The sequence below is a fragment of the Paralichthys olivaceus genome, chromosome 4, assembly GCF_024713975.1.
Source record: "Paralichthys olivaceus isolate ysfri-2021 chromosome 4, ASM2471397v2, whole genome shotgun sequence".
Taxonomy (NCBI): Eukaryota; Metazoa; Chordata; class Actinopteri; order Pleuronectiformes; family Paralichthyidae; genus Paralichthys; species Paralichthys olivaceus.
In genome coordinates, this window is record NC_091096.1 from 3059993 (window position 1) to 3084361 (window position 24369).

A 24369-nucleotide genomic window follows, 5' to 3' on the forward strand; every position below is an offset into this window, starting at 1 on the left:
TCAAGATACAGATGTTTTTAATGACATATATACTCTAAACTCACTTGAAAATACAGCAAATATGACCCAGGCTTCTTTTTCAGAATCAAATGATCGACTCCAATAAGCCACCATCAATCCATTTTTTTCCATCAGGCCATTTTCTAAAACCCGATTATCCCCTGCAGGGCCTCAGAGGCTGGGACTCACCCTGGGACAGAGACAGGTCACACCCTGGATGATTTACTGAAAAACAAACTTCACAAATTAGAGCAGGAGGCCCCTGATGACCTTTCACCCCCTGGAACTCATTACGGCCACGGTTTGTATTGTACCTGCTCAGTCAAGGCAAAGTTACCATGTGGTCCTTCAGACGTCAAACTGTAAAGACATGACATGTTGGACAGGGACTCAACCTCGATATCATCATAGTTGTGGATTGAATTCTTTTGTCTTCTGTTGTTGTGTTTGAGCTCAGTAAGATTCTTTCAGTGTTACACACTAATTCAAACCATCAGGCTGCCGTGGTGTGTGCCGCGGTGAGCATACTGCATCATCTGCTGGTGGAAAGAAAAACTGCAAACATGTAAAACAATGAGATTAATGTTAATGTTTTAAATTAAAATCATTCATTTTAATGACTGTTACAAACAGCAACATGTTGTGATCTTGTTCTCTTTATTGCAATGGAAACTTTAAAAGTACAAAATCCTACAAAATGATTATTAGGAAGAGCAGATCAAAAATCAGATTTCTCATACAGTAAAAAGTTACAGTTTCAGTTTTCAGGGCAAAAATAATACAACAAAAAATGATTGTAATACATTGATAAATATCACTGATATTATAAGTTATTTTATGATTGATGATTATATTATTTTGGAAAGTACCACAGTGATGCTGGGATTTCAGCAAATCTGTCACATGAGATCATCGTCATCTTGCTCATTACGTTATTACTGAACGGGTTCCACACGAGCCAAGAAAGAATTACTGAAACTGAGATGCTTTTTTGACATCGTCACTGATTTCCCTGGAAATAATTCATGAATCTTGATGAAAACAATCAGACAAATTCAGAGGACTGATACCTATGAGTCTGTGTAATTTGGTGCAACTTGAATTTAAGGCGACTGTTGGGGCTTAGCGGAGGAAAGAGCTTGCCAGGGTGTCATTCGTGAGCTGACGTTGGTGTGAGCCAGCTTCACGTACACTGAGCTCCAGCAGCAGATTCTTTAAGAGTTTAAATGGTGACAAAGCATCACAGGGAATATCCAGGGTTTGGATCAGAACTGACACATGACAGATATTCAGATAAAAACACTGAACCATATATATATGGATATAATGAGGCACAGAGAAAACAACAATATGTGGGCAAATATAAAATAATGTACAATTATTGAACCAATTCCATTTGGTCTCTTACAAAAACCTCCACACATCAAATAATAAATTAAAGATTCACATGTCCAGCTGCTAATATAAAAACCCTGACCTTGTAAAATAATGTTTCCTTTCTTAACATACAGTCATCACTAAACCTTGACTGTCACATAAAACTATTTTTTACTAACTTATTTTCTGGTATACATTCTCGTCTTTATTGTTTCCAGGTAAGAATTCCCTTTATTTTTCAAATAGAAATGTGTTGGAAACATGTTGAATCACAGATTGTGTATTTTAGGTTGATTGTCAGATGTAAAGGAGCGAAAGCAAACTTATGATTTTCAAATAATTCTGATGTGATGGTGAAAACAGGCTTTAAAAATAGGTTTAAATGAAGTAAGCAGTTTTTTTTCCCAGGTACATCCTGTGTGATCTGATCTGATCACTGCAGGTGTGAATGCACCAAAAACAACAAATGACACATTGCAGGAGACACATGAATGAAGACGTGTCTCTGGACATGTTGACGGACTTAAGGATCACCTGGTCCAGGCTGTAGTGTGTGAGCAGTGGGATAAACCTCCAGATACACATTCTGAAGTCTGCACTGCAGATTAGTTACTACACAGTCAACACAGTTCACCAACATTTGCAGGCAAAATAATCCATAGATGCTAAAAGCTGGAGCTGAACCACATTCTGGTTCAGGTTCTGAACGACAGTAATTGGATCTAAACATGATCTGGAGTCTCCATGTGCAACGCTGCAGACTTGAATCAGACCTTTCAGCCTCCGAGAAGCTGTAATTGTAGAAGTCACTCAGAATCTAAACTCACTGAGGCACATTTTACAAACTCGAGGCAGATGATGACTTTATGGATAGTTTATCTTTAAAAAAAGATTTCTATCTAGAGTTTATTAACTTGGCATACGATGGAGTGTTGGGGTCAAACTGATGAAGATAATGAAAATAAGTTGCAATTTAATGATAAAAAATCATTTTGCTTCCTCCTCCACTAAAGAGGCTGGTTTTCTGATCTTCTCCATCTAAAATGACACACGGCCTAAAGTTATGACTTTCATTTAATAAAACTGTGTTTTCCCTTTTAAGTGGTCATAATTGTATTTTCAGGTACAAATGCAAAAAGTTATTCTTTTGCTCCAGCTCTTCAAGCAGAAGATCTTCAGGCTTAATTCTCACAACATTAAATTTCACTGTAGAATTTGTGTTTATAGATTTTTTTCTATGTGGATGAGTTGGAAGTAGGTCAACCAACGAGTTCTCAGACTCTTTTTTTCATCACTTAAATAAATCCCTGTTTTTTTAATGTAATTCCAACCCGGGCTGTGAATCCTCGTCCTTTTTATCTCAGCTCAGAAAAGAAGTGAAACAAAACAAACTGTTTTAATAAATGTCCTCCACAAGCTGGATGGTCCCACAACACTGAAGCTGAATCCTGCTGCCAAAGTGCTGACTGCTCGTACAGCTTCCAGATATGAAACTAAAGAGTTTTAAAAAAGGACACTTGAGATATAGAAATGAAAGTTTCCTCTGCGACATGGCTTTGCTTTGTTTCCTGTTTCCAAAGTCCTGCTGTGGATCTGGACTCTCCTGGTTAACAAAGGCTGAGGAGTCTGTAAACATCTGTAGACATGTGTCTGGTGTCAGAAACCTTTCTCATCAGTCTCTCACCTGCAGGAGACATGAACACCCGTGATCCGTCAGAGGAGGCGACACATGTTGCTGCAGTTCCTTTACGCAAAATAAAGGCCAGCACGTTATTTTACAAAATAAAATGTTCCGAGCAGGAGCTTTTCACACCACGTCTGTGTAGATGAGGCGGATTTTGGAAAATCTTCGACACTCAGGAAAAGTCTGAGCTCTTTAGTATCAAAATTAGGATTCACATTCACACGTCCAGTTATCACGTCGTCCCAGATTCCTCCAGTACTCAGCTCTCTGTCCGTCAGAGGCTGGGGTCTCTGATTGTCCTGTACATCTGAAGCGACGTCACCTCCACATCCTGGACCCTGGCATTCTGGGGGCGTCCCGTCGGGCTGTATCCGGCCGATCGTCCCATCGGACTGAAGCCCATGGTGGTGCGACCCGTGTGCGCCAAACCAGAGGACCGCGACACAGCCGGACGCCGCAGGAAGCGGCCGGACGTCACCAGGTCCCCGTAGCCCTGCGCGTGCGAGAAGGCGTAGCCTGAACGGCGGGTGCTGGTGCGGCGGATGTGGGTGCGACGAGGAGGAGGGGCAGGGGTCGCTTTGGTCTGTCTCACTTTGAACATCACCTGAAAGTTTGGGCAGATGGCGACAAAGTCTGAATATTAGAGAGGCACACGGGGTGTACAGCGGGTCGTCCACTAACCAGGAGGTCGGTGGTTCAATGCCCAGCTGATTTGACTTGCATAGTGCACCCCACCAATCACAAGGAGCTTAAACCAAGTGTTTCAGACAGAGGCTGAAAAGAGGAGCTGCAGCAACGGAGAGTCAGAGGACAGTGATGTGTTTTCTGAACGTTAGAGCATTAAAACAATTTCATTTAATAACAGAAATTAAAATTACCAATCCAAATTTTGAGCTCATGTCTCCTTTAAACTGCAGTTTCCATAAACAGGTGCATTGGCAGAAAATATTCAGTGAGTCAGATGTGGGTCACAGGAGGTCACTGAGGAAAGCTTCATCAGAAACAACGACATCTTGGAGAAGTAAAGTGGAGAGCGATAAACGTGGACCTGCACCTTGTCATTGATGGTGGGGCAGAGCTGGATCAACAGGAAGCGGTAGGTGACCACAGGGAGGATGCACAGAGTGGAGGTGATGAGGATCGTCAGCCAAACGTTCGGCTGATTCAGAGAGTTACGGGCTGTTCCTGGAAAAACACACACACACGATTCTGTGTTTATGCACAGCAACAAACAATTTTATACCTTTCTGCTGAAAAAACAAGTGATGAGGAGACTGAGAGAAGTTTCTATATTTATAATTAGAATTGAGACAACAAACCCAATTAATTAGGTGATTGACAAAAGCTCAATCTTCAACTATTCATAATCAATCTATTTTGAAATTGTCCAATAAAATGCCAAACATGGAACTGTGGTGTTTTACTCTGGCCGACAGTTTCCCACTCACCTATGAAGGGAAAAGCCGACGGCAGCATGAGAAACATGCCGTTGCTGTACATGGTGAATGTGACGGCAAAGTACATCAACAGGCTGCCGAGGACGAAGATGGTGTTCACCGCCGTCCAGTACGACATCTCCAGCCCCAGCTGCAGACACACATAGATGAAACAGCGGTTTGTATTCCACGCCTGACAAGTGCAGAAGATCAAATCATCCCAAAATCTTCAGACCTGGATGCTGACGGCGAACAGCAGACACGTCTGGGTGAGGAGGGCGAAGGACTGGTAGTCAGCGACGTCCTTCCCATCGTCCCTCACCGTGTTGTGCATGGCGGCGTAGGGGATGAAGAAGAGCACCAGGGAGCTGTAGCCGCTGTGGAGGGCGCACTTGAAGAACGCCTTCTTGCTGAAGTAGAGGTTGAGCTGACCGGGGACGTAGAGCTGAGGATGCTGGAAACTCCACACGTCGTCCACATCCTGACCAGCAGGGGGAGACAAAGAGATTAGGCTTCTGTGTAGGCCGTCTGTCCAACTTCCACGATATCTCGAGAACCTCTTCAGGGAACTTCTTCAAATTTGGTACAAATGTTCACTTGGATTTAGAGATGACCTGATTTGATTTTGGTGGTAAAAACATGCAGTATGAAACTGTACCGGTTGGTGGAGTCATAAAAACCACAGGACTGCTTCTTGTTATTTTAGCCCTTAGCTTCATGTTCTGAATAATAATCATAACACACCTTGAGCTCAAACGTGCGTCTGAGAGGTGATAATACAAAGAGATTACATTTACATCCTTGTTGTTTTCAGGCACAAACACATTAACACACACATCACATTGTTACCTGATCAAACAGACTCATCCCCAGCACAGGTAGTGCTGTGTACACCAGGTTGTAAAGTGTTATGAACCACTCATCGTACACCGTCTGAGGAGTTAACAAAAAAAAAAGAGGAGAATATTTTATATCTGGTTCAATCATAGTAACAAAACAAAGGTCGACTGACCATATCTACATTTTGTAAAACCTGTAAGACAGTATTTGCTGAGCCATCGTGATGTACAGGTGTCTACACAATGTGAAACGTAAAAGAAATAAGACAATAAATAAATAAATACCCAGCAGCATTGTGTCCCCGTTCTCTCACCTGTGCGGAGAAGCCGCAGAAGAAGGCGTACCAGAAGTGGATGAAGGTGAAGGTGAAGTTCTTATAGAAGAAGTAACGCAGGAACTTGCACATGCGTAGGTAGGACCAGCGGCCGTGCACCAGCAGGAGGCGCTGCAGGAAGCGGAACTGGGCGAAGGAGAAGTCGCTGGACAGCACGGCCTGCATCCCCTCCTGACCAGAGATGCCCACGCCGATGTGAGCCGCTGGGAAGAGAACAGGAAGGGAAGTCACGTGTCTTTACACCGGTCTGAGGAAACTTAAGTTTGGTCTCCACCAGCTCCTGAGAAAAATGAGTTATATCCCTCCACTTAAAAGTTAGTGGAGGGATATTCTGTGTTGATTTAGTCCATTCTGAATATAAAAACATTTTCCGAGGGGGAGGGAACACCACACGAAGATCTCCGCTGCCCCTTGCTGGTACCTTTGATCATGCTCACGTCGTTGGCTCCGTCTCCGATGGCCAGTGTCACCACCTGCTTGTACTTCTTCACCAACTCCACCACCTGAGCCTTCTGCAGAGGAGTCACCCTGCAGCAGATCACTGCTTTACACATGCACGCCGTCCGCAGGAACTCCAGCTCCATGCTGCGCTCCAGGGCGTACGCCTGCGGGAGAAGAAGAGAAGAGTGATGCACAGGCAGGGATTAGAAAACTGCAGCAGATGTTACAACGTGAGAGTTTAATGTCTGCAGCTGGAAATGTCCACGCAGCTTAAATGCCGGTTAATGCCATTAATTTCTAGCAGATCAGATGTGATTCTTAAGAAAACAAACTAAAAGATGCGCTAATGCTGATTGGATCAAAGTTGGATTACTTTTGAAAACCTGACGATTATAATCTTGACTGAGAAACAAATAAAAACAGTCTTTGCTCTTTGATTTGTGTGATGGACACCTTCATGTTTTTACAAGCAAATCAAGTCACAAAGGAAAGTTACAGGATGCACGGTGATAATCAAAGTTCTTTACCAGACTGTGGCCGTTGATGACCAGGCCGTATTCTCCGTTCACCACCTCGTCCGTCATCACTTTCACTCCTTTCACCAGACTCCTTCCCGGCAGGAACACAGAATCCACTGAATCTGGTTTCATGGATGTTCGGGCATTTCTGCACCACAAGAAAATAAAAAATGGTTGGATCCATAGAAACGCTTCACAATCCGCTTCTCATGCTCAGTCTGGATAAATTTTTTTTTTTTTTTTACTTTAGAACTCTGACCTCAGTTCCTCCTGGACGTCATCCGGTGAGTTGCCAGAGACGATGAAGATCTCGTTCATCTCCTCTCGCAGCAGGTTGCACGAGTAGCCGATGTTTTCCGCAGTTTCTGCAACACAAATTAAAAACGTCAGTGAACGGACAATAACCACAACCTTCTTGTAACTGAAATACTAAAAACTATAGCTCATAAAATAGGAAAAATAATCTCCTTGTCTTGTTTCCATGTAAAAAAGTTTATATAAAGTTGTTTTATATCTAAAACTTTGAAGTTACACTACCTTGCTTGTCACCGGTCAAAACCCACATTTTGATGTCGGCTTTGGAGAGCTGCTCGATAGTCTGAGGTACTCCGTCTTGTAACTTGTCTTCTATGGCTGTTGCTCCGAGCAGCTGGACACACATTCACACACATCATCATCATCATCATCATCATCATCACCAAAAGTTTTATTTAATAGAAATCCAGTTCTGTTTGTTTCGCTCTTTACCAGCAGATCCTTCTCGATCTCCTCGTACAGCTGGTCCAGTTGGCTCTCCCGGTCGTCCAGCGTCGTGCTGGCCTCATGGTGGCGCTGCTTCCACTCGCTGAAATACTCCTCATCCAGGTCCTTGTAGGCCAGCACCAATGTCCGCAGACCCTCCCCTGCAAACTCCTGCAGATCGGGACGCACATTAGAGGAAAAACCAAACTCAACCTCAGAAAGCAAAACTTCACAGATTCCAAACTTTTCAAACTGAAGGATTTAAATGTGTTTTCACTCTCGGGCCTGTTCAACAACAGAAGTGTTCCTCACATTCAGGTGCTCTGTGGTGACCTCCATCAGTTTGCTGCAGGACTTATGCAGCCTCTCGTAGATGATAGTGTCTGCACCTTTACAGTAGAGAGAGAGTTTCCCCTCCGGACTCCGAACTGCAAACACAAACACACAAACTCACCCGTGAGAACAAAGTTAGGAATCACCACCAGTTTGACTTTGAGGTAAAAGGTTTATAAGAGAAATCTAACTAAACAAGAGCCTTCATTGATATATATTGATATATATAAGATTTTATACCTATGACGGACATCCTCTTGCGGACGTTGTTGAAATCCAGAATGGTCAGGAGCTCGTAGCTACGCTGCCGTCCCATTTCCACGATGGAAACGCTATCCGGCGTTCGTGAGCGGAAGACAAAACCGAAGTTTCTGGCTGCCGTGACCAACGCTCCCTCATCTGGAGACTGAGCCTGGTAGAGCAGCTCACCTGCAGGAGAAAAAAAAAACCTTTGTTTCATTTATGACTCTCCTTCCCTTGTTCAAAATTGCTGAAAGTTTACTTCCAAGGTTATTTAAACTTGAGATTTTAACAGAATCTGAAGGAAATGTGATTTTATTAGAGTTGATCCAATCACAAATATAAATACACACAGATCTATATAATCATAATAAACAGAAATGTAAAGCATTCAGGAAAAGAGGCAGAGTGAAGTCCTGGATACCGACTCACCTTCTTTCTTCTCCTCAGCCATGACGGTGTGGCAGAGACTCAGCAGTCTGAAGAAGTCATGCACCTCCTGGTTCTCCAGCTTCACCGACTCCACCAGCGCGTGGTCGTGGAACCTGAAGCGGGGGTCGGCCAGAAGGTTGAAGGAGAAGTCCACCGTCTCCGTTTGCTGGAGAGACAACAGAAGACACCTTAACTGTCTCCACCTTCCTACTTGTGCCTAGTAAAAGTGAACTGTAAGATTAAGACTAATGATCCACCTCAGTAATTTCTAGTCTTTGTCCCTGGTGGTCGTACACGTCTCCTGCAAAGAAGAAGAAAGGGATGAATCGACACTTTGGTTTTTCTTTTCTTTGCTTTCATCATTAAATCAAGTTTATTTATGAAGCAAATTTAAAACATAAAATGTTTAAGTCCCTTTTAGCAATTTGTCCACGAGAATATTCCCAGTGGAACCTTTTTATCTCCAGTTTTCTGATACGGTCAGAAACACAGAACTGGAAACCACCACAGAAAATAAATGTCTTGAAACTTACCGTAGGATTTGCCGTTGATGGAGCACTTGTTGAAAGTCATGATATTCTGAGTGAGCGTCCCCGTTTTGTCACTGAAGATGTACTTGATCTGTCCCAGCTCCTCGTTCAAGGTGGTGGTCCGAGCCTCGGCGGGGGTGTCGTTGTGAGCGTGGTACATCTTCCTGTCCCAGTCAATGTAGAAGCTGTTCCCGAGCCGAATGATCTCCACACTGCCAAACAGATGTTGATACAGGAACTGATTAGAAGGAGAAACAGTCTTGTTTTTGCCCCCGTCCGTTGGTTCGTTACGCAAAAACTACCAACTGGCTTTTCGAGAAACTTTAAAAGGATGGGACAAGAGAGAAGACGTTACATTTTGAGGCAGGTTCCAGAGATTTTGATGAACACCCACGCTCTGTACCTAACTGCATAAAAAGAATCTTCACACATTCTGTTACCTGACGTAGAGAGAGATGGGAACCACGGTGTTGAGGATGATGACGTAGGACCAGAAGGTGAGGAAGGCTGAGAAACCGGCATCGGTGTCGTCTTGCCTCGGCAGGAAGACCGTGAACTGGGAGCCCTCGTTTATCTCCCAGAACCAGTTGCCTATGGCCAGGATGGTGCACATGAAGGCGAGGAAGCCGAAGATCTGCAGGGAGAGGACGGAGGTCAGAGGTCAGAGTGAGAACTGGAAATTTGATCTGATTTATTTTCTAAATTATTTGCTAGTTTTCCATATTTATTTTCTGATATTTTCTATTATTAACTCGATAAATTCAAAGTTTCTATGAGTGTCTTCTTCTTGCTGCTCTGGGTTATGGACCGATCGATCTGTTTATTACAGATAAACCACAATCTCTGATTTAAAAATTGAGCAGCTTAATCGATCTCAGCATCTAAAGCGGACAAACACCACGGAGGACTCACACAGAGGACGAGGACGTTCATCAGACGATCGATACTGGTCCTCTTGAACGTGCTCTTCCCACAGTTCTGCATCAGCTTCGACTCTGGACCTGCCAGAGAAACGGAAACGAATCAGAGAAACGGAAACTCAAATTATTTCCTCCAGACAATTAAAAAAACTTGAATTACCTCCCCACAGTTTCAGTCCCTTCATGTGTTTCTAACAAATCAATCTAATACGTTCATCTCAGACCTACGTAATGTCCCTGAGAAGTGCAGTAAGAGTAATGTCTCTCTACATATCATTTACAGTTTCCACTAGTTTCAATATCAAAGCGAATCCTTGTCCAGGAAACTTCCCGCTCACCTCCGAACAGCACCAGTCCAAAGCACCACTCGGTGTTCCTCAGGGTGCAGCCTCGCAGCAGGATCTTCTCGTTGTCCAGCGAGTACTTCTGACCGGCGTACGTCAGCGTTCCCGTGAAGCGATCGAGGCGGTTGTTAGGGGCTTCACATCGCACCTCGCCTTCAGGGGCAGAGAGGAGACGCAGCAGGTTTGAGCACGAAAAACACACGACTCCAGCTCGAATGTGATTTTTGCATTTTTTTTTTTTTTTAATGATACCATTGAAGTCAGCCAGTTTTTCTATGTTGTCTCCCAGGTCTCCTGTGATGGGCAGAGCCTGCCTCACCTTCAGGTTAGTTTCTCTGAGGACGATGGGAGGAAATGAAGAAGAGGAGGAAGGAAGGGGAGGTTGAGAGAAAGGGAGGAGGAGGAGGAGGAGGAGATGAAGAAAAGCAGAAACGGATGATGACAAAATGGAAAAAACGTAAGTGACCAGTGTTAAAAGAAGAATATCACTATGAACCCTGTTTTATTGGTTTGTTTGTTTGTTTGTCAGCAAGACTGAGCAGAACAGATCTTTACTGAAATTAAAATAATAGGTTAAATAACTCAATACAATTTGACGGGAAGATCCAGGAATTGATTTGATCACTTTCTTTAAAACTGCGTTATTCAATGTTTTTTGACATTTCCACTGATTCCCCGGGGAATAATAATGGATCTTAATGAGAAAAGAAAATCAGGCACATTAATACAGATTGTAATTCAAACACAAAGAACCCAGACTGACCCGTCGAGCTCTGCCGTCTCGATGTACACCAGGTTGAGCGGTTCGCTGCTGGAGAGCAACAGGAGGTCGGCCTGGAATCAAACGGACTCATCGTCACATGATGTCAGTTTGATGTTGTGATCAACAAATGAACAAAACAGATACGACGGCAGCGTGTGAAGCTACAACTCTGTTATACATCTTATTGGGTTTTATTTCTCTACAAAGTAAAAGAAGAGAGGTTGTAAAAACACTTTTAATCTGCAAACATGAACTTTTACTCTTTTTGCTCCACTGTAAATAAATAATAATAAAGATGGACGACGTAACGACATTGGATATTAAATAAATGAAACTATAGATAAGATCTGTCAAGGAAAGAAAAAGGAGATGTAGGGGCTTTTGTTTTGTGATGACTCACAGTAACAAACTGGTTGTTTTCCAGCTTGATGATGTCTCCCACCTGCACGTCCATCCATTTCTCGCTCCGCAGTCTGAGAACAGGAAACAGACGCTCCTCAAGTAAATCACATCATTGTCTTTATCCTTATGTTTGATGGAAACAGTAACTGAAGCTCCTGCAGGATTTTTTACACACTGCACTGCCGCCACGTGATCGGCTGAGTAACTGTCTGCATGTTAACAGGAGTGCAGGTGTTCCTAATAAAGTGCTCGATGAGTGTTTTACATTATCACCGGTTATTTCTCAACCTCGATTCTGTGCCTGGAAACGTGGAGACGAGCTTTGGAAGAACTTTTAGAGCTTCACTCGCGGAGACAAACTTAAAATAAATGTTTATGAGTAAAGAAAAATAAACTTGTGAACACTGAGACACGGGGACCTGCTGATTCTCTCTGGGTAGTTGTGACCCATCTGTTTGTTTCCTGTGCGTGAAATAATCGAAACTCTGTCCAGGAAAACCACAGGAAGCAGCTGCAGGGTGGTGGGGAGCGCTTGTTTTGTATCCTGTTGACCTGAAGTCTGCCATCAGAAATATTTAAGGTATGCTTGATTCGTCTGTGGGAGGTGAGGGACGCTGTATATAGACTTAATTCCATTATTAAAAATGCTATGACTACGAATAATGGACCCTGAGGTAGAGAAGGTCCTCTGAGGGAAATGATGATGAAACTTTATATATGATAAATAACAAGAATAATGTTTGGAATGTGTTTTACACGGAAGAAATAACAAGGACGGGTGTATTTCCCATGATTCATTGCACATAAATACACATATATACTTACTTTCTATCGATAAGAACTTGAGCCTTTCGGTTGTTGACTTGATTGTCGCTTCGGTGCCGATTCTGGAAACAACACACACACACACGCACGCACACACACACACACACACACACACACACACACACACACACACACACACACACACACACACACACACCTCACTACAGCCGCACGTTCACCGAAACCGCTGCCCAAACAAAAACACTCTTGTTCTCCGCGGTGAGCTAATGTTTAACTGCATCAGTTATTTCCTGCTGGTGGTTTGGTGTTAGGTCACCGGGTGCCACACGCAAACATTTAATTAAGCCAAGATGAAAACTCATTTTCCTCTCATTGTTTTCGAGGCTGTTTGTTCCGTCTCTGTTCTTCACAAAGTGATGAAAAGAAAAACAGTTTGTCCATTAACTCAAAGAAAACCTCCCACTAAAGTTCGGCTGTGAGGGGGAGCGAGGATTTTTAAGATTTCTTCATTAGTCTTTACTCCTAATGACTTACTTTTTGTCGTTAGCCCTATTTCACAACATTTCCACACGGCCGTTGAGCAAGAGTTTTACGGAAAAGGGGCCGACTCCTCCGCAAAAACATGAATTCAGTCATTTGTTTTCAGCAGCTAGAAGTCGCCTGAGGTTGATCCACATCGACCTGTACTTGACGTTAACCCAGTGATAAATGATTTGTGTGAATAAAATGAAATGTGTGTCGATAACGCACAGCGATGTGACAAAGGCCACTGACAACGAGATCACACGTTTTCCCTGAAGAGGAGAGTGAAAGAGGGAAGTGGAGATAATACGCAACCTAACACACGGTCACATGTCCGGGGTCATTGTTTTCAATAAATCAAACTATCATCGGTTCACTGTCAACTCTGTCTGTGATCCACTTTCATCAAATGTTCTTACGATGTCATCGGTGGCATCTTTGGCTGCCGTCACTGACAGCACGAGGACCAGAGGCACGACAGTGGTGAACCAGGACAGAGAGGAGATTTGAGGAATCACCTGAGGAACACAAACACACAAACACACAAACACACACACACACACACACACACACACACACACACACACACATACACTGACGATTACTTCCATCTTTCAGTTCCAGTCGCCAAAGTGCTGCTCATCGTGGAACTGTTGAGTTTCTCTTTACATTTTAAAGTCTTGACCCAACATGTTATAATTTGGTGTTTAAAGTTCAACGGAACTGAATACCTTTTATTTCAGTTCATTCATTTTTTGCCACCGACGTTTGTGACGCTCTTTGTGACTTTGTTTAGATTCGTGCAAAAGTTAAAAAAAGACCCAATCAGATTGTATCAGTCGCTGGTAAATACACGAGTTAACAGTGAGAAAGCTTCAGTGGTTCCACGCTGCTGCACAGCTCCAGCTCCTCGTCCTCTATCTGTGGTGCAACGTGAACATTTATTCACACGATGAGGCAACTTCCTGAATTGCACGTTGCACTTCCTCTACGTTCGCCCATATCCTGTTCAGCTGATGCAACGCTTCACTGTGAGAGCTGTGGACGAGTGGGGTTGAGCTGCATGAGCATGTGACTCTCACTGATGGTTCCATGTGATCACAGATACAGTTCCAATGGTTTATGAGACGATGAAACACATGCTACATTTAGAATCTGCGGGTGTCACAAAAAAAAAAAGGCCTTTTTCACGTTTGCGTGAAATTTGCTCGACAGCTTCTGCGTGCGTGCGTTTGTCTCGCTCACCTGGAGCACCAGCAGAAAGAGGAAGTAGGCGTTTGCGATCCTCTGGAATTGCTCAAACAGGTTGAGAGGTAGGAAGGTGAAGAAGTTGTACTTGGACGTCTTGATGGCGTTCGTCTGGCAGAGGTGCACAGGGAGAGGGAGAAGAGACAAACGACCTCCATGAGAAAACATCATCAGAATAATGTCGCAATATAAAAGAGATTTGGAGGATCCGATATGTTTCTGGATGTTTTTTCAAGTCAACTTTGGGCAACAGAGAGGAATCCTGGCTAAAAACATCATGTTAATCCTGACGGGAAGAATTTCTACAGAGATCCTCGCACCTCTGAGGCCTGATGATGGACACAGATCAATATCCTCCATCACAAAGCTGCATCTGTCTCATTACTCTACACAGTTTCTGCTGATGCAGCAAAAGAAAAAAACATTAGAACAAAAAACTGCTGTGTGTCACGAGACTGGTGGGAAAGAAAACACTGATACTCTGCATGTTCAGTCGGGTTAGTTTGCATGTAGAGCACTTTGCTGCGACATGAATCCCTTCGACATTTACAGGCTGTTTCACGGAAATGTGCCGATGCATCCGGGATGATAACAGACGATCATGGGTTCAGACAAATATTTGCCGATGGTTTATGGTTCTCTGGAGATTCAGGGGACGGACTAACGGACAGAAGCTGGATGTGAAAACTGTAACTCAGAGACTTGAAAGCACTGACTCTGCCGGAGTGTCCTTGAGCAACGAGATCCAAACAAGGCTGATGGTTGAAACCACATTTACATCCACCGTGTCTACATTTTCATTTGCATCCGCACAAAACTGCACAAACTCCTGGAGACCGACCCCCTCAAGATTCACACTTACTTCTCCAATCTACCAATTTCATGGAAATTAATAATTATGCTATATTCAATGTTTCTTTCGTCTCAAGACGAACGACCGAAAAGATAAGACAGAAGAAGAATCATCCAGACGTCTCCTCCTGTTCGAGACCCTCGGGGGGGATTTCATCGTGTTATTTGAAGAATCCAGATTACACTCCAGATGTTGAACCTCTGGAGTGTAATCTGGTGAGAGTCCTCCGCTCTGCGCCAGGTGGACGTTATCATCGGCAGGCTGCGGGCCGACAGACCCTGAGTCACGCGTCACTCTATCACTGGATCTCTTCACCATAAACAAACTGACGCCCACAGACTGAAGACAGCTGCAGAGGTTTCATGACACGAGCAGCAGAGAGAGAATGAGCTGAAAGGCTTTTGTGCTTTTTTCCACTAGTTTGATCAACTGGAGCTGAAGATTTAAAGAACTTTAACCAAACGAAAGAGAAAAAGTTAAATATTCAAGAACTGGAGACACAAACAATACTTCTTACAATATTAGTTCTTATCAAGTCGACGTTTGTGTCTTTCCGTGTGTACCTACAGTTAGTGTACTTGTATGCAATAATGAGTAGAGTATACTGAAATAAATTTATTGTATGATGTGTTGCATTTTCATGTTTATTTTATCGATTAAAAGGGAAAAGAAATATTAAAATACCAGGAAACAATTTGTTGATGTGTGTATCACCTTGTGCATAATGTGAACATTAATGTTTATTTGTGTACGAGGTATACTGAAATATACTGTATGTGTCTATATCTTTATTTTTTAGTTTATGCATTCAAATGTGATTGTTGTCCTTGATTTATTGTTTATGAAAAATTATATATGAATAATCTTTAATATTTGTCAATATCCAATTTCTTCTCATTTCAAAATAATAACTTATTTGCTAATTTATATTTCAGACGTTTCACTTCCTGTTGGTCATCAGCTGAACTCTTGCTGCTCTGTTGAATTCGCTCATGCCGTTCTTCAGGATTTCAAACATTCGTCCGTGCATCTGTTTTTCTTTCTGTAAAGTTCATCACTCAGTGATGCCGAGTTTCGACCTCGCAGCAGCAGCAGAGCTGAACAAACTGAGAAGGAGTCGAACCAGCAGCGACTGAAGCTCTGACCTTGGCTGACGTCCAGTCTCCTGATAACCGCTCGGGCAGCGGGACACACCCAACAGAGTTTATCTGGAATATCTGGACTGAGAGAACGTGGTGGTTCAACTGTTTTGTCTAGAAGGTGCGTGCAGTGGTCTGAACCCTCTGTAAACCCCCCCCCCCCCTCTGTTTCAGGAAGCAGACTTTTGGAGAACAACCGGATGTTAAACTGACGACTGGATGTCTGAGTGAGAGGATGACGTCAGCATGTGAACAGACACGTGTTTTAGTACTTACTGCATATCTAAAGGACAGGTTGTATTCTCTGTCGTTGGCACGGAGCTTCCTCTCCATCTCTGATGAGGACAGAAAAAAAAAACATTATTATTATTAATTTATACGATATATTAAGTTTTCTACCATGGAAAGTTTGATAGCATCTGATGATATTTAAAGAACTGAGGATCCACCCAGGTTAACTTACCCGTCTCTTTCTTCCTGACACAGTCCAGGCCAAAGAACGACATCTTCTTCTTCTTCTTCTTCTTCTTCTTCTTCTCCTGCTGCTGCTGCTGCTGCTATCTATCCATCATACATGTCTGTGAGGAGCCAGAGAAAGTCGTTACACTTCAGCCGAACAAAGGATGAATCGGAGTCGCCTCATATCTTCACTACAACATATTGACACACACACACACAGAGAAACAGGGAGGAGGGGACAATGTTTGACTGTCCAGCTGTGAGCCTCATGTGTGTGTTTATGTTTGACGCACGTGTGTGTGTGTGTGTGTGTGTGTGTGAGTGTGTGAGTGAGTCCAGCTTTACTCCAGGTTTGCATCAGCCCTCCAGCCTCTTAAAGTTTTTCCCATGTAGGGCGGCGTGACTCAGAGGGAGGATCCCCTTCTCCACTCATTCAACAGAGAGAGGGCAGAACACTGGTCGGTAACGAGCGAGTAACACTAATAAACACACGAGATGCAGACGTCACCAAACGCAGATCGACTGGATAATCTTCACAACAACCAGGCTGCTACGACACCCACATTACTGCTGACACCACAACAACCTGCCCGCCCATCTCCCGCTCCATCGTCCCTTCACTCATCGGCCCCGAGACACTTCGGCTCTGAGGCCCCAGGAGAGGAGCTGGGATCTTTTCAACGTGTTGGCCTGCTCCTGCCAACGTTTCCAGGATTAACAACCCTAGCTTTAATCTCTTCATCCCAAAGTGAAGACATGACCCGAAAGAGAAGTTGTTAGTAAGTCAGAAGAAGAAGTAAGAAGTAAATCTACCATATGAGTTGTTTTTCTTATTATAAAAACCACAATTCAGGAACAGGAAATTAACGTGCGCGTGTGTGAGACAGGAAGAGGTTGGTTTTTAAAGTCCTGCCCCTCAGCGTTCGATGCAGAGATGACATCACAGTTGGAGCTATAAATAACAACCACATGTGTTTGTTGAAGAATGTGTGTTTTACCGGGAATACCAAGGCTGAACACACACACACACACACACACACACACACAGACACACACACAGTCCACCTATTCATTGACTGTAAAACTAAATTAACGACCCAGTTAATTCTGCAGCCAAACCCTGAGTCATGTGACCCTTCGCAGAGGGACGTCTCTGGTCTGGAAAAAGTGACATTTAAACTCACTGCAATCATCATGAAGCTTTAACGAGACTTTAACTTTGACTGACTGCTGAAACTCCACTGAGACCAGGCTGGTTCCAGTGAATTAAACCGTTTTCAGATGTGCACTGCAGTCCAGACATTCTCCTGAAATTTTCCAGAGGGGCTGTATGCGAGAACTAAAATGTTCAAGTGAGTAGCTGCGGACATTTTCCCAGAACTTCTCCTGCAAGACCCCCGGAAAAAATATAATTTACAGAGAATTCACAGTTGTGTAGCGTTGACAGGCGCAAAACTGGAGGAGCACAAAAATCTCAGGATGACAAAGAGGAGCCACAGAAGATGCAGACGAAATTTCAAAAGTCCAGTCCCCAATTTTCTGAAACATTTTCTGTTCATGTCTGAAACGGCTCAATGTCCATCTGTCCTGAGATCGTTATAAACGCTTGAGACAAACATCTGGACCCTGACACACGCAGCCTCAAGATGAGATGAGCCTTTATTGATCCCCGAGAAAATTGAATTTGACAAAGCAGCAGAAGCGCGAGAGGTACTCACTCTCTCTCTCTCTCACACACACACACACACACACACACACACAGGAATTAATGTTATTCGCGGCAAACAAAGCTGTGTAACAGAATCCCAGTGTCACAGTCACCTGTGACTGGTTTCACAGGTCAGAGGTCACTCAAATGAATGGATGTGTTGTTGGATCAGTGATCTCTAGTTTCTCAACTGAACAGAGCTCTACTATCAGAACCGACTTCTCTGCAGCTGAAACAAAGAGCCTCTGAGTGTGTGTGTGTGTGTGTGTGTGTGTGTGTGTGTGTGTGTGTGTGTAGACAGAGCTGTGTGTGTTTAATGGCTGAAGACCACTTTTGTGTTTTGAGAATAGGTTTCCAACTTTCTTTTCAACTGAGCTGCAGATTAACTGATTAAATGTATTCATGGAAATTATAACTATCAACTATTTTAATCATCAAATAATAATTTCAAGGGAAGGAAATCGATAGAACAATCGGCAGATTAGGTGACGAGGAAAATAATCATTCACTGCAGCACCAGTGGACACGACAGAGCAGTTGACTTCCTCAGAATATCATTTACAGAAGCTTTTATCTCAGTAAATGTGATTTTATATCACGACAACATCCTGATTATTACTTCTATACATTATTAAAAGTCACCTCACTAGAATGACGGGAAACAAACAGAGGGAGAAGAAAAGAAGAGCTCTGTGCTCACAGGAGTGAAACTGAGAGCAGTGTTTGACTTGAACAAGAGCACCAACTTCTTGAAACTACAAGAGGACGACAGAAGTTATTGTTATTACTTTCCTCCGATCAGCCGATCAGACAAGAGCCTGCGGTTTCCTGTGTGTGTGTATTTGATTCAATGACGAGACCAGAAATGTCAAGAACTGCATAGAGGAGGAGTTTGCATTTTTGTTTCCAGCCTGAGAAGAGAGGGTTCAAGGGTGTAAACAGAGAAGCTCTTCGTGGCTCTGAAACATCTTGAGCTCTGAGAACAAACAAAGAGCTTCAGGGAAACATTGAGAGCTCCTCAGGCTACAACCACTGAGAGGAAGAGTTTAAGATACAACAGCTCCAGGGCACAAAAACATTAGAGGAAGACCCCCAGACTGAACATCACCACAGTCCTTCTAACTTTCCAAAAACAAATATCAACAGTCCGTCCAAACAGGCCTGACCCCTTACGCCTAGTTTAAGCTCCTCATTCCCGTCCTTGTGGGCCGTGACACACTCCAGAAATAAACTAATACTAGCACATCTGTGAGGCGTCATTTCGGCTCCTCATGCTGAGCTTATTTTAACTTGCCGCTGATTGTGCCTTGAGCAACATGGATTACGTTGGAAGCAGAGTCTGTGACCAGGTCTGTCTACAGATGACACTTCAGTAGGAAAGCACATGGATGAGACGGAGACAGTGAGTAAAGATGAGGTGTTGTCTAGGAAACTGTCAGTGCACACAAGCCCAAAGCGTTGCCATACCAGGCCTGTGCCTGAAAATCCATCATGAACTTACAGAAAAGCCTTTGTTGAGGTTTTTATTTGAATCTTTGAAGAAAAAATTGCTAAAACACAAACTCCTGGTTTGTGTTTTCAGGAGAACTCTGCCTTTAACATTCCAGCTGCTCGTGTTCTCTGTTGCACCTCTATCAGCAGGTACTCGTCTTATCAGGCTCATAGCTAATAATAGCTCTCATACACTCTGTGTGTTTCAGAACAAACTGACAGCAGTGAAGTTACCTACAGAAAGACATGCAGCCACAAAGGTCAGTTCATTAATCAATTAGCCGCTCGACAAAACGATAATCTGTAATTATTTTGATAATTAATTGATCAAAATAATAATCAATGGAAAATGAAAAGAAGAAACAATAGTTTAACTGTCGTTTGGACAAAACCGACCATCAACCCAATAAATCGAGAATAAAAACTAGGAGATTAATCAGGAAATGAAATAGTTGGTTAGTTGCAGTCTGGTGGAGCAGAGGGACTTTCTTCACCTTCATTGTGTCAGACCAGTAACAACTGTCAGCTTCTTTCTGTGTGTTACACAGCACATCCTGTGTTGATACCAAAAACCTCAGATCAATGACCAAAACAATTGATATTCCCATAAGGAAGGAAGGGAGGAAGGAAGGGAGGAAGAGAGGAAGGGGAGAAAATATTGCACAGTAGCACAGAATCAAAACCCAGCTTTTAATTCTAAAAACTTTCAAGTATAGATCATTTTCATTTTCAGTTCAGACAAAAGACTAAAACCTCAATCCTCCCTAATGTGTGAAAACAGCTGCGGTTGATTGTGCAAACACTTAATATTGTGTGTCGCTGTAGTTTCATCATAACTACCTTCAGGTTTCATCCCAGAAATCTGTAACAGGAACTCAGTGATAAGAGGAACTTCTCGCCAATTTATTGTCACAACAGCTCATGTGACATTAAACAGTGAATTTAGATTTGCAGTAAAACAAAACCAAACATAGAAGCTTTTTAATCTATACGACCTTTAAGAAAAGATTTAGATCATTAAATACAAAGTGGAAAAGCATCGTGACTCATATGACGACTATCTTCAAAGTTTTTCTGTGACACTGAACCAAAGAGAACATATTTGTTTTAGTTTGTTGGTTTTTCCGTTAATTCACAGCCTCAGCCTTAACGACCTCAATGACGTGATACTGATAAACATCAGCTTTGTACAGAGCAGCCACTGAAAAAGTTCTCCTTTATTTTATTAAAGTGTGTGAGTGTGTGTGAGTCTGTCTCTACACAGTCCCATTATCCTGACATGAAGCCAAAATATCCGGGATGTGAACTCCGCCATGTTACGCATTTGGAGCCAGAGTCTGCACATGAGGGGAGGAGCAAACACTCAATCAACTGAATGTCAGTCTCAGCTGTCAGTCATAACCTTCACCCCATTTTTATGAACTACCTAAAATGACACAAACCATTTTTGAGAACATTTTATATAAGGTCTACTCCGATTTTTTATTTTGGTCCCATCCACTAACCTGGAGGAGGTGGGGGTTAAGACCTATATTGCAGCCAGCCACCAGGGGGACATCAAGATGTTTTTGGCCTCACTTTTGGGGAGCTGCCATGTTGTTAATCAATAATATACATGGTCAAAGGTCAACAGCATCACAACTTTACATGATACAGTCACTGAAATTTAAAAGGTGTAGTTGAGATCAAGAATCATGAAAGTCAGGTATGAAGATCAACATATTCATTCATGCTCAGTGCTAATGTAGAGATGATCAATAAATACTCAATACTAAATGTGATAATGTCATAATGACTTCTGGATACAGCTGATGTGATTCTTATTTCTTATTATTATAACAAAAAACCTTCAATCCAAGAAATATCAGTAAAAACTCAAACTCAAGCAGCTTTTTCTGTTTCCTGAGAGGAAAGATCTGCCGGGCAGCCGTACAGCAGCCTGACTGGGGTCCTGACGACGGTTTGCTCATTTCCCACTTATCAGATTTCCTTGTTCCTGTCACTCACATAATGTTCAGACCTCCACAGAAACAGAGTCAATCTAACCGATAACCAAGTGAGTCACTGATTCATGTTTTTCCCAGTAGTTCTGAGGAAGTTCACTCTTTCATTACTCTCCCATTCACAACAAGAGAAAAAGCAAATTAATCATAAAACCAAAAGCAGCGTCACACCTGGGATGACAGGAATTATTCCTCTGAGAACTTTACGCAGTGAAGTGATTTGTGACTCGGATGCATGTGCGATGCCCGATGTGTGAGATGTATACACAGACGTAAGCATCCAACCCCATTACGACCTCATTCCAGCTGACGACAGACACAATAACAAAGTGAGAAGCAGTTATGACACAAGGGAACAAAACAGTAGCTGCGCTTTGAGCAAGAGCCCAGAGCGTTGCACCGAAAAGGCCCGAACAATCGAACCTCTGAATTATTCACCTGACCTCTCAGGCCACAAAGCCACTCCTCCTCTCATCTTACCTGATATCAACCTCACATTTTATTGACCTTCAAAGCTTAATAATCTGCCCAATGTACCATAAAGACTCTCTGACTCCTACTGTGCCAGACGCAGGGTCACAGCAGTCCAACAACGAACCAACGACAAGCCGTGACACCGAGTTGGCTTGAAATTGATTTGTAAGCAAGTTATTGATCAACCTCAAATACAAGGAACTACCTTCACTCATTCAAGATTTTATGAGTTTCATTTCCTGAAAAGGTTCACGTGCTGCAATGTTAAGAAAACACATACTGAACTTATACTTATATATATCCCTGCTCATCTTTTGAGCCTCTGTCTCGAACACTTGGTTTTAGCTCCGGTCTCTTTAAGACCCCCCCTCCTGATAAAGCTAAGATGCTCTGTTTGAGCAGCTGCTCAACTCTGTTGTCATTGGTCAACCACTCTGAGAGATCTTAACTGATAAGATAATCATAACAAAACGTTTGTGTCATTGTTCTCGAACGTCTCGGTTTATGCGTCGAGATGTGGAGCACATGGTCCAGATGTTTCGACTTTTCAGTTTAGTCTTAACCCATGTATCAGATGTGAGAGGTTCCTCAGACCACGGTCTGGAGCGACAGACCAGACTCGGAGGTGGTCTGAGTCTGGATCTAACTGAACTATCACTTGTTGGTAAGTTTCCCGCATGAAACCACTTGTTTACACTTGTGTGGAGTACTGCGCCTGAAGATGCTGGCCGTAAAACCAGAATGATATTCCAGTGGAAACCAAATTTACCAAATGAACTGGTTCATTCATTTTCTCAATTCAAACAGAAAGACTACAACCGGCCCAACTGACAACACGCCGACGTGAGATGCACACACGTCTACAAAACAATCAATGTCAAGCAAAGGTAGAAGCCCACGTACGTGATGAGGACAGGACGTACGTCAGAGAAAAAGATTTAGTCTGCTCCCTACATTACAACATGAAACCAAAACTAACCAGATAAAACGTAAATAAATGAGTTTTTATTTTAAAGAGTTGTGATCATGGGTATGAAGACTGTGTCTGTATTTTAACAGACGTCTGAGCGGCAATGTGTGAGACAAGTTCAGTAAATGAAATAATGAAAAACTTCACTGCAGATAAACCAGGTAGGATGAACACACATGTATCTCACTTCACTCTGCATTAAAGACTGTTTACTGTATATTGTAGATACCTTTGCTGAGCATCAAGCTCAGGTTTAGTATACAGGCACTGCTGCAGTTACCACTAGTACAGGACATGAATAAATACTTTTACCGCATTACGATGGAGACTTTACTCATAACTGACATCACCAAACACACAGCACAACTACAGCACATGTACATAACAGTGCTCAGGCGTATCATCATTATTACTATCGACACATTCACTCTACTTTTACCTAAAGCAACAAAACAATGTGTTGATTCAAAACTTTGTCAAACTAACAGAAGTCAGTCGCTGCGGTTTTTGTGGAAGTGACTCTGATGAGAAGTGAAGAGAGGGAGAAAAGAAAGAGAAAGAGAGAAAGAAAGACAGAAAGTGCAGATGAGAGTTTCCTCCTTCCTCTGAAACAGACTCTTCTACCTTTTCTTTTCTTTTCTTTTCTTTACTTTCTCTGACTCCCTGCAGGGAAGCGGCGGCGACGAGGAAGCGAGGAGACAAGCGCGCACTGGCTTCCTGTTCGCCCTTTCTCCTCCATCCCCCTTTAGTCTCCCCCCCCAAAAAAATCATCCTCACCCTGTCAAACTCACCCTCCGCCTCCACCTCCTCTCTCGCACCCCTCACCTCCAGGGTCAGTGAGAAGCGGTTCTTCTTACCGTGCGTCCCGGCGTGGAGCGGCGCGTCCTGGCGCAGAAAGTCTCCAAACTCCGAGGAGAAAACGAGGTCTGGTGTTTTCCTCCTGGCCTCCCACCACCTCCTACTACTCCCCTCCCTCTCTCACGCTCTCCCCTCCTCTACTTTCTCCTCCCATCCTTCTCTCTCTCTCTCTCTCTCTCTCTCTGACTCCTCTCACCTACAACTCATTTGGTAAAAGGATTTCTCGTGACATATAAAAATCACGTTTTCCTTTTGAGACCTTAACAATTTTACTTATGACTTATCTCAGAATTGTCACAATATCATAAGTCATATAAATATCATTGGGGAAACACTACTACAGTATGTTAAGTTATAAAAAAAACATACTATAACAAGGTACAACTATTTTTACAGCAATAAATGACACTTATGACGCTATAATTGTCTCCAACTTCCACAGTTTTTAAAGTTTTTAATTGACCTGCTGTATGCATTGAAATAACACGACCACAAGAGGGAGCTCTGTTGTCAGCAAAGACAT

The 24369-nt window shown here is 43.0% G+C and overlaps 1 protein-coding gene across 12 annotated transcripts; it reads right to left on the reverse strand.

The window, feature by feature from the left end:
- Positions 1–640: 640 nt before the first annotated feature.
- Positions 641–24046, reverse strand: LOC109640301 (phospholipid-transporting ATPase ID-like). 12 transcript variants are annotated; one of them, XM_020104209.2, is made up of 28 exons: positions 23846–24046; positions 16347–16461; positions 16160–16218; positions 13889–14002; positions 13063–13161; positions 12161–12222; positions 11334–11406; positions 10934–11004; positions 10423–10505; positions 10165–10323; positions 9819–9907; positions 9347–9540; positions 8910–9118; positions 8634–8677; positions 8377–8542; positions 7945–8133; positions 7684–7799; positions 7378–7542; positions 7168–7279; positions 6890–6995; positions 6640–6778; positions 6093–6276; positions 5651–5874; positions 5347–5430; positions 4733–4978; positions 4510–4648; positions 4116–4246; positions 641–3665 (listed from the first exon to the last, which is right to left on the reverse strand). In XM_020104209.2, the coding sequence occupies exons 2-28, from the start codon at positions 16387–16389 to the stop codon at positions 3336–3338; spliced, it is 3630 nt and encodes a 1209-aa protein (XP_019959768.2). In that variant the 5' UTR covers positions 16390–16461; positions 23846–24046; the 3' UTR covers positions 641–3335. The 12 variants fall into 12 exon arrangements, with proteins under 12 accessions (XP_019959768.2, XP_069379069.1, XP_019959766.2 ...); XM_069522968.1 differs by having other exon boundaries at positions 7945–8128; positions 8369–8542; XM_020104207.2 differs by having other exon boundaries at positions 23780–23951.
- Positions 24047–24369: the final 323 nt, after the last annotated feature.